Source organism: Dromiciops gliroides, chromosome 1 (genome assembly GCF_019393635.1).
Source record: "Dromiciops gliroides isolate mDroGli1 chromosome 1, mDroGli1.pri, whole genome shotgun sequence".
In the NCBI taxonomy this organism is placed as follows: Eukaryota; Metazoa; Chordata; class Mammalia; order Microbiotheria; family Microbiotheriidae; genus Dromiciops; species Dromiciops gliroides.
This window is the reverse complement of record NC_057861.1, coordinates 759,549,826-759,558,884: the sequence shown is the minus strand read 5'-3', so window position 1 is coordinate 759,558,884 and position 9,059 is coordinate 759,549,826. Positions and strand designations below refer to the sequence as shown.

The 9,059-nt window shown below is 49.0% G+C and overlaps 1 protein-coding gene across 1 annotated transcript in view; it reads left to right on the top strand.

Annotated features, from left to right (window-relative positions):
- The first annotated feature begins 6,749 nt into the window (after window positions 1-6,749).
- The window catches only part of ANLN (anillin actin binding protein), a 29,621-nt gene continuing 27,311 nt past the window's right edge, over window positions 6,750-9,059 (top strand). Inside the window, exon 1 of the mRNA XM_043978735.1 lies at window positions 6,750-6,946. Within this exon, the coding sequence (XP_043834670.1) occupies window positions 6,929-6,946 (18 nt within the window). The 5' untranslated portion in view covers window positions 6,750-6,928. The remainder of the gene's footprint in view (window positions 6,947-9,059) is intronic.

The following is a 9,059-nucleotide window of genomic DNA, read 5'->3' as shown; positions in this document are numbered from 1 at the left end:
AGCACTGTTACTATTGTTCTAGCTTCGAAGTGATGAATGCTTGTTGATTCATTCATGTTATACATACATATATGTATGTATGCGGATGTATAAATCTAGGTATGTGTTGTTTATTATTCAGTTGTTCGGCCATTTCCGACACGTTGTGACCCGCTACGGTCCATAGCACTCCAGCCCCCCCCCCCTCCCCGCTATCCCCTACTACCGTATTTATTGTTTCCCGACACCATCCATCTCATCCTCTGCCGTCTCCCCCTTTCCTTTTGCTTTCAATCTTTTCCAGCATTAGGGTCTTTTCCAATGAGGCCTTTCTTCTCATCATGTGACCAAAGTACTTCAGCTTCAGCATTTTATACATACATACATGCATAGACACACACATGTATATGTATGTATGTAGGTATATCAGCCCCCCTCTCTCTCTGAAACATTACTCACACAGCTAGTAAATATTAAGTGTCTGAGGTCGAATTTGAACTCAGGTACTCCTGAATCCAGGGCCGGTGCTCTATCCACTGCACCACCTAGCTGCCCCTAAGAGACAAATTTATGACCAAACAAAAGACAGAGAGGATCATAAGAAGTAAAATGGATAATTTTAATTACCTGAAATTTAAAATTTCTTGCAGAAATAAAACCAACATAGCCAAAATTAGAAGTAGGAAATGGAGAAAACATTTTACAAGTTTCTCTAAGAAAGATCTTGTTTTTAAAATTTACAGTGAACTGAGCCAAATTCATAAAAATAAGAGCCATTCTCCAATTGATAGTCAAAGGATATGAGCAGAGTTTTCAGAAGAAGAAATCAATAGACATATGAAAAAATGTTCTAAATCAGTAATAATTAGAGCATGCAAATTAAAACAGTTCTGAAATACCACTTCATACCTTTCCGATTGGCTAATGTGACAGAAAAGGAAATGCTAGAAGGGATGTGGGGGGAAAAAGGGCATATCAAGACACTGTTGGTAGAGTTTTGAACTGTTCAGACGATTCTGGAGAAAAATGTGGAATTATGCCCAAAGGGTTATAAAACTGTTGTTGTTCAGTTGTGTCCATCTCTTTATGATCTATTTGGGGTTTTCTTGGTGTGTTGTTTAAAATCTAAATTGTGGGTTCTAATTTGCCTTCCCCCAGTCTTGGGGGGAAGCTAGCTAAAATCACTGATAAATTCAGCAAGAGTCTAGGCTTTTAAAGATTTATTAAAATATATATTATAAGTTAGTGAAGAGAGGGAGATTGAGAACAGATTCCTTATAGCATGGAAATCCTAGCTCAGATCTAATTCAGTATAGTCAGAGAGAAAGAAAGCAATTAATTTCCTTTCTTAGCAGCTCATGTGAAATCTCTCACCACCAAACCGGTATCTGAACGACTAAGAGCTCCCCCCCCCCCCTCCATCTACTGACATGCTGGTTCCTCCTCACCAAAAATAAAAAAAAGTTCTTCTATCAGGGAGTGTCCCCTTCCTAATTCCTCTCTCCCTCCCCGCAAGGGGAGGTCCTTCAAGCTGGTTGGTTGAGAGTGGTCTCTTGCTGATGTCAGTAGTACACCAACACTCACTCAGGGCCAGCCAGGTGTGGCTTCTATCCAATCATCCTTAAGGTACTTAGTCAGTTTCTCATTCTCACCCAATTCAAACAATACTAAATCAATCAGGTGGGCCCCCTGGGTGTCTGCCAAATTCTATTTTTTTATCACATGGGCAAAGATGGGGCAGCTAGGTGGTGCAGTGGATAAAGCACCGGCCCTGGATTCAGGAGTACCTAAGTTCAAATCTGGCCTCAGACACGTGACACTTACTAGCTGTGTGACCCTGGGCAAGTCACTTAGCCCCCATTGCCCCGCAAAAAACAAAACTAAAAACAAAACATTGGCAAAGATGTTAAAGCTGTTTAGCATTTCCTTCTCCAGCTCATTTTACAGGTGTGGAAACTGAGGCAAACAGGTAAAGTGATTTGCCCAGATTAGAACTCAGGAAGATGAATTTTCCTGACTTCAAGCCTGTCGTTCCACCTAGCTGCATAGCCTTTAACTCCACAATACGTCTACTCGGTCTATATCCCAAAGAATTCAAAGAAAAGAGAAAAGGACCTATTTGTACCCCAAAACCCCCACAAAAACCAAAACCAAAAACAAACCTTATAGCAGCTCCCTTTTTGTGGTGGCAAAGAATTAGAAATTTAGGGGATGCCCATTGATTGGGGAATGCCTGAACAAGTTGTGGTATATAATTGTGATGGTATATGAAGTGACAAAGCTGTGTGACCCTGGGCAAGTCACTTAACCCCAATTGCCTCACACACAAAAAAGTGACAAGCAGAATGGTTTCAGAAAACCCCAGGAAAACTTATATGAAGTGATGCTGAGTGAAGTGAGCATAACTAGGAGAATATTGTACACAGAGACAGACACATTGAGTAATGATCAATTGTGAAAGACAGCTTCATGATCAAGACAACTCCAAAGGACTCTTGATGAAAAATGCTATCTCCCCCCCTCCCCCTGCAGGGAGAACTGATGAATTCTGAGTGGGTAGGGAAGCGTACTTTTTTCACTTTGTTTTTCTTGTCTTTTTTTTTCCTTAAGCTTGGCTAATATGGAAATGTTTTTCATGACTTCACCTGGAAAATTGACATCATATTGCTTGCCTTCTCAATGGGTGGGGGAAGGGTTGAAGAGAGGGAATTTGGAAATTGAAATTTTAAAATGATTTTATGTCTTTGTTTTGTGTACATGTTCAAGTTGTCTTCTCTTAGAGAATACAAACTCCTTGAGGCTGGGGACTGTTTGTTCCTGCCTTTGCATCCCCAGTATCCAGTGCAGGGCTTGGGTTTGAATTCTGGCTCTACCTGAGTCTGTCTCGACACCAGTTGCTCTGTCTCCTTGGCATTCTGTTTCCTCATCTGTTAAATGAGGGGCCTAGAATGATTCTAAATCAAAGAATTTGAGAGTTCGAAGAAACCTTTTAGATCATCTGGTCCAGGCTATGAACAAAAGGAATTTCAACACTGGACAAGTGGTAGTTCAGTCTCTGGCTGAGGTCTCAGAGCAGAGGGAAGGCAATGTCTCTCAAAGGTCCCTGTCTACTCTGGAGCACGTCTGTCAGGAACCTTGCCCTGATCTCCAGTTGTACTTAGTCGCTGCCACATCTACTAAGTTTCCCTGGTTAGGCTCACTCGGGTCAAACAGAATAAACCTAATCTCTCCTCCTCAGGCTCACCCTCCCCACCTCAAGTCTTCTTGGCTCCCCCTGGCTCCCCCATCCCCAAGGGAAAAAAAAAAAAAACATTTGAGAGAAACACAGGTACAATTCTGTTCAACCAACAGACCTTTCTTTTTCTTTTTCTTTTTTTTTTTTTGGTGAAGCAATTGGGGTTAAGTGACGTGCCCAGGGTCACACAGCTAGTGAGTGTTAAGTGTCTGAGGCTGGATTTGAACTCAGGTACTCCCGACTCCAGGGCCGGTGCTCTATCCACCGTGCCACCTAGCTGCCCCCCAACAGACTTTTCTATCCAAGGGGCTAGAAAGCCCCAACCTCAAGACGTGCCTGTCCTCCATGGGGGCGCACCAAATACTTGGTTGTGTTTGTTGTCCCACCTCAATAGGTGGGCATTCTTTTCCTGGACACGGATTGTGGTTCTGTGTTGGCCAGTTCCGTAGTGAAGTCAGAGGGCCCACAGAGGGCGTAGGAGGGGAGGAGATGAAAGAGGACAGCTCCTGCTGCTGGGGATGCCTGAGCAGGGGCTGACAGAAGCAGCCAGACACCTTTTCCTGCTTCATGATTGATCAAACCAAACCGCTGTCCCTTGGAGCATGGTTCCTTCTCAAACGCTTTGGCCTGGTGCTATTGTTTACAGTCTCGGCTCATTGCATTTGTTAATGAGCCTGTAATTTAATTGATACAGCAATCAACCCATGAAGAAACTCCTCTTCCTGTGCTGGTTGGCACCTCCTCTGCAGCTGTAGTCATATTGACAAGGGAGCCACAAGGGCCCAGGATGTCAGAGAAGGGACATGAGCCCGGGTCTTCCTGACTTCTAGGCTCACTCTCTGTCTGGTACACCATGATGTCTCTTATGTCAAGTGATATTAGCAAAATATTAGACTGTCTAATATTATACAAGGCTATAAACTATGGCATGTTTGGAAGCAGCTAGGTGGCTGCAGTGGATAAAACACTGGCCCTGAAGTTGGGAGGACCTGAGTTCAAATGTCACACTAGCTGTGTGATCCTGAGCAAGTCACTTAACCCCAATTGCCTTAAACCCCCCAGGGCCATCTCCAGGTGTCCTGCTAACCCTAACCCTAACCCTAATGCGATCCCTAATGCCACTGGACCCAGCTGGCTCTGGAGGAGAGAGTGAGGCTGGTAACCTTGCACAGCCCTCCCTCACTTAAATCCAATTCAGTGCAAGTCATAGCATCACCTCCTTCTGTCATGGTCCTCTTGAGGAACCAAGGACAAACAACAACAATTTGTCAAGTCTAATACTTTTTTTTTTTAAACACGATATGTAGGCATGAGAGGGGCATAAGCAGTAAGAGACATTGTGCTCAGAGGAAAACAGTTTTATTCTCCCTTCTGAATCATTGTCATAGTGACTGAAATGGAGCCAGAAAGCCCAAACAGCTGCTTCTCTGTCCATGACAAGCCAGAGAGAGAAGTAAAAGACAAAAAGGCCCAAAGGTGACTCCTTTGAGCTGGTGCTGAGCAGGTAAGTGGGAAAGGCTCCAAGGACCCATGGGCCCCATATCGTGTTTGAACAGGAACGTCCTTGTTGTTCCTCTCAATGGGACAGCTTTGTCCTGCGGTCAGCAAGGAGACAGCACAGTGAAGGGACTGACCTGCAGTGACTCTGACAACCTTCCTACAAAGGACAGCAGATGGTAAAAGAAAGTTGTGGCTCAGTGGAAAGGTGGGCCCCAGGTTCTCCTTGGAAAGGCAAATAACGAAGTTGGTGGAATTGGTTTTAACTCATGTCTGAGGGCAGCCATTACATTACATTGTTTTGTTTTGAGACATTACATTGTTTAGTTATTTTATGTCTGTCCATCAATCAACAAGCTTTTATCAGTGTCAAGCACTGAGCTCAGGCTGGGGCTACAAAGACAAAAGGGAAAATAGTCCTTGCCTTCAGAAGCCTGCCTTCTACCCTGGGGAGAAGTGTGTGTGTGTGTGTGTGTGTGTGTGTGTTCTTTATCTAAATCTATGCAAAACAGACACAAGGTCATGGGGCTTGGGAGGGGGCAGCTGGGGGTGAGGATGGGGATGGGTCATGAAAAGGCTCACAGAGTCTGGAGTTACTTGGGCTAAACCTTATGACTAGGGATTCCAAGAAAGAGGGGAGAACCAGGGACTGCATTGAGGTAGTGGTTTGGGCAGATGAAGTGTAGTATATGAAGAGCTGCCAAGGACACCAGCTTAGCTGGGAGGGAGGGAGAGGGGAGACAGAGAGAGAGAGAGAGAGAGAGAGAGAGAGAGAGAGAGAGAGAGAGAGAGAGAGAGAGAGAGAGCCAGAGCCCTTCCTCTTTGCAGCCTCTGAAATGTTAACTAGAAGCTGGGTTGTAAATGGCTTTAAATGACAAACGGATGAGTTAATACTTGATCTTAAAAGGGATAGTGGAATTTATTTAGTAGGAAATGACGTGACAAGCACTCATTAAATGCTAGTTATGAGCCAGGCAGCGTGCTGAGCACCTTAGAAATATTGTCTCATTCGGTCTTCCCGATCCTGGGAGGCGGTGCTATTATTCCATTTTACAGATGAGAAAACTGATGCAGAAGTTAAGCATCGCTTGGGGTCATCCAGCTGGTAAGGTGTCAGGCTGGATTTGGACTCAGATCTTCCTGCCTCCAGGCCTAGGGTTCGAGCCACCTAACTTCCTCTAGTAAGGCGATTCGATTTTCGTTTCGTGTCTGTATCCCTAGCTTAGCACAGCCCAGCGTTTGGCACTTAATAAATGCTTGTTGGTTGGCAGATTTCCCTCCCCACCCCCTTCGGGCGCTATCAGTTCAGCTTCACCTTGAGGTCCTGTACCACCCTAACCCAGCTCAATGGGGTGTCCCAGAGAAAGCCCGGGGAAGCAATCAATCACCAAACGTTTATTCGTTGTCTAATGACGGGCCCTGGGGGAAACCTCCCAGAAGTCCCCGGAGAAAACCCCCACAGCCACAGGATCGTGGTTCTAAGAGTTGGGGGGGGGGAAGGGAGTGGCGTAGCAATCATCTGGACCCGCGTCCGAAAGAGGAAATTGAGGCTCTCAGAAAGTGTCTACGGGCGCCCGTGGACAGCAGCATCGGAGCCCAGCTCGGCCCGGCCTCCGGGCTCCCTCTGGACTGGGCTAGGACAGAAGCGGATACAAAGTATATGGAAGGAGCTGGGAGCGCTCGCGGCCTCCGGCGGCGGCTGCAGCAGGGGACTGGCTTGGATGACCTCCACGGCCATAGCTCCAGGCAGGAGGGGAAGTCGCACTTGGGCCATCCCTGCTCCCCCGCCAGGGCCAAGAATTGAGCAAGAAGGAAAAAGACGCGAGAACCCAGTCTAGCCATATGGGGAGGAGACAGCGCCCTCTGGCGCTCGCGCAGAGAAGCGGCCGCAGGGCGCAACTGCGGTGCTCGCCTCCCCGCCCAGGCAAGGGAGCCACGTGACCGCACGGTTCCCCGGGGCGCCGGGACGCGCCTCCTCCCCTCGCGCATGCGCAATTCCGAGGCGCTGAAATTCAAATTTGAACGGCAGCCCGGGCAGCCGCACCAGAGGGGGCCCCGATCCGGAGCTGAGCGAGTCGAGCGCTCCCGCATCGCCCCGTCCTCCCGACCTCGACCCCAGCCCGGCCTACCCCGCCAGACCCCTAGGCCCAAGCTTTCCCTTTTCTTTGGCGGCGCCGGGGCGGCTGGGGGTGCGAGCCGACTGCGGCGCTGGGCGCGATGGACCCGTTCACCGAGGTGAGCCGCGGCCGCGACTTCGCGGCCCTCCCTCACTCCAGCTCCTGCCCTCCTCCCGCCCTTCCTCCCGGGGTCCGCGGCACAGGCGTTGGGGTCCCCTCGGAGCTCGCGGGGAGGCGGCCAGTGCGCACGCGCGGTGGGGGTGGGGTGGGGAGGAGAAACACGCCTTGGTCGCACGGGGGAGGCTGCCAACGCGCACGCGCCAGGGGTCCCTCTACCCCTCTCGCTAGCCCGGAAGGTCGGGGTCGGGGCCGGGGCCGTGGCGTGGAAGAAGTTTCGCCCTGCATGGAAGGGTGTGGTTTCATGGAGCTCGGGCTGGGACTCTGGCCCACTTGATGACACGGGAGAGGGATCCGTGTCAACTTCTCAGGAGTAGGATGGGCGGGTCAGGGAAGCAGATCCGGGGGGCTCTAAGGTCTCTGGTCATTGGGGTCATAATGAGTCTAGAGGGTCTAGAGCCGAAAGGAATCCCAGTGGTCACCTGGTTCAACTCCCTGACTTTACAGATGGGGAAACTTAGGCCAGAGCCAGCAGGGGTCTGTTAGCATAAGCCGGGCGATCCGAGGCTGCTTTAAGAGGGGCCCAGCCCCAGCCCCAGCCCCAGCCAGGTGTGATTAACCTGTCATCCCCAAGGTGGAAAATGGTGCGAAATTTCCTAATGGAGCTGGAGATTTCCAAGAGTGGAATAAGCTGCCTGGGGAAGACGTGGACCCCCTCTCCTTAGAGGTGTCTGAGCAGAGCCCGCTTGTGGAGTTTGTTTTGTGGGGACATCCTTGTTCTGCTACGGATGGGACGGGGGCTTGCGAAGTCTCCCGTAGCGCTGAAGTTAGGGGATTCTAACACCTGGTTGTAGGTGAAGGAGGGGCGGGGTGGGTCTGACTGTCATTTACTGGCCACGAGACCTCGGGAAACTTCTCTCACTAGGCCCCTCCCTCTTGAAAGACCCGGCCGGCCGGTACGCCCCTTCTAAATTCAAATGAGTCCCAGCTTATAGGGAAAAACTGCATCGAGGGTGGAGTCAGGCGGCTGGTGTAACTGAATCGCTGTAACTGACATTTTGAAACTGACAGATCCTTTGGGTCTCCTGACCCTAAAGATGAAAGGGAAGGGCAGTCACCCCCTGCATCTCTTGTTTTACCCAGAAGACTTGGGCTTTTGTTTTCCAAGAAAATAAGCAGTAATTAGAGTGAATCCAGAGGTGAATTGTTTAATTAAGAATCCTGTTAGATTTCATTCATTGCTGTATTCATCTTTCTAGGCAGCTGGGTGGCACAGTGGGTAAATCCATTACATACACTTATTAGCAGAGTGGCTTATCTTAAGTGCTAGCCATTGTCATTATTATTGTGGACCTCTGTGCAGGGCTGGGGAGGTCAAGGGTAGTATGGGTTAAATGCTTTGGAGCCTGTTGTGGACTCCACCTGTCCAAGGAACTTTTGGGGAATGGTTATGGGGTGATTGGGGGAGCTGCAGAGCTTGCACTTCGATTCAGCAGCTATTTCTAAGTAGCTATTGTGTCCAAGATACTAGGTATACCTCTTCATAGAGCCTGCAGTCTTATAGGTGAGATGATACACCCAGAAGTACACATGAGATGGAGGCTAGAAAGAGCCCTTTTGACCTAAGCTGGACCTTTAAGGAAGTGAAGGATTTCTTCTTGAAGACATTATTCAGTGGAAAGAACCTAGTAATTTGAAATCAGAGGACTAAGTTTGATTTCTGGCTCTGCCCATAACTCTCTCTGACTTTGACCAGGTGGCCTGGAGAGGTTTGGGGTGGGGGTCCAGGCCGGCTGGCCTGAGGGCAGGGCAATAGGAAACAGTTGTTCTGGAGTCTTGTGGAACTCTTCTAGGCCTGGGACTGTCACTTGATACATCTTTTTGCAACCCTCCACGCCAGGCACAGGGCCCAGCACATAACCAAGTAAACATCCCTCTCCCCCCTCCCCTTTTTCTTTGACTTGTGTCTCTGTGCCTAGGCTGGAAATGCAGGGGCCCTTTCCAGGCCCATCCCTCAGAGAAGCTTTGGCCCATTCCTTAACCAACTTTGTGCTATTCAGGCCTTCCCCCACTCCCCCCTGAAAAAGCCTGCTGAATAGATTCATGGCCAACCA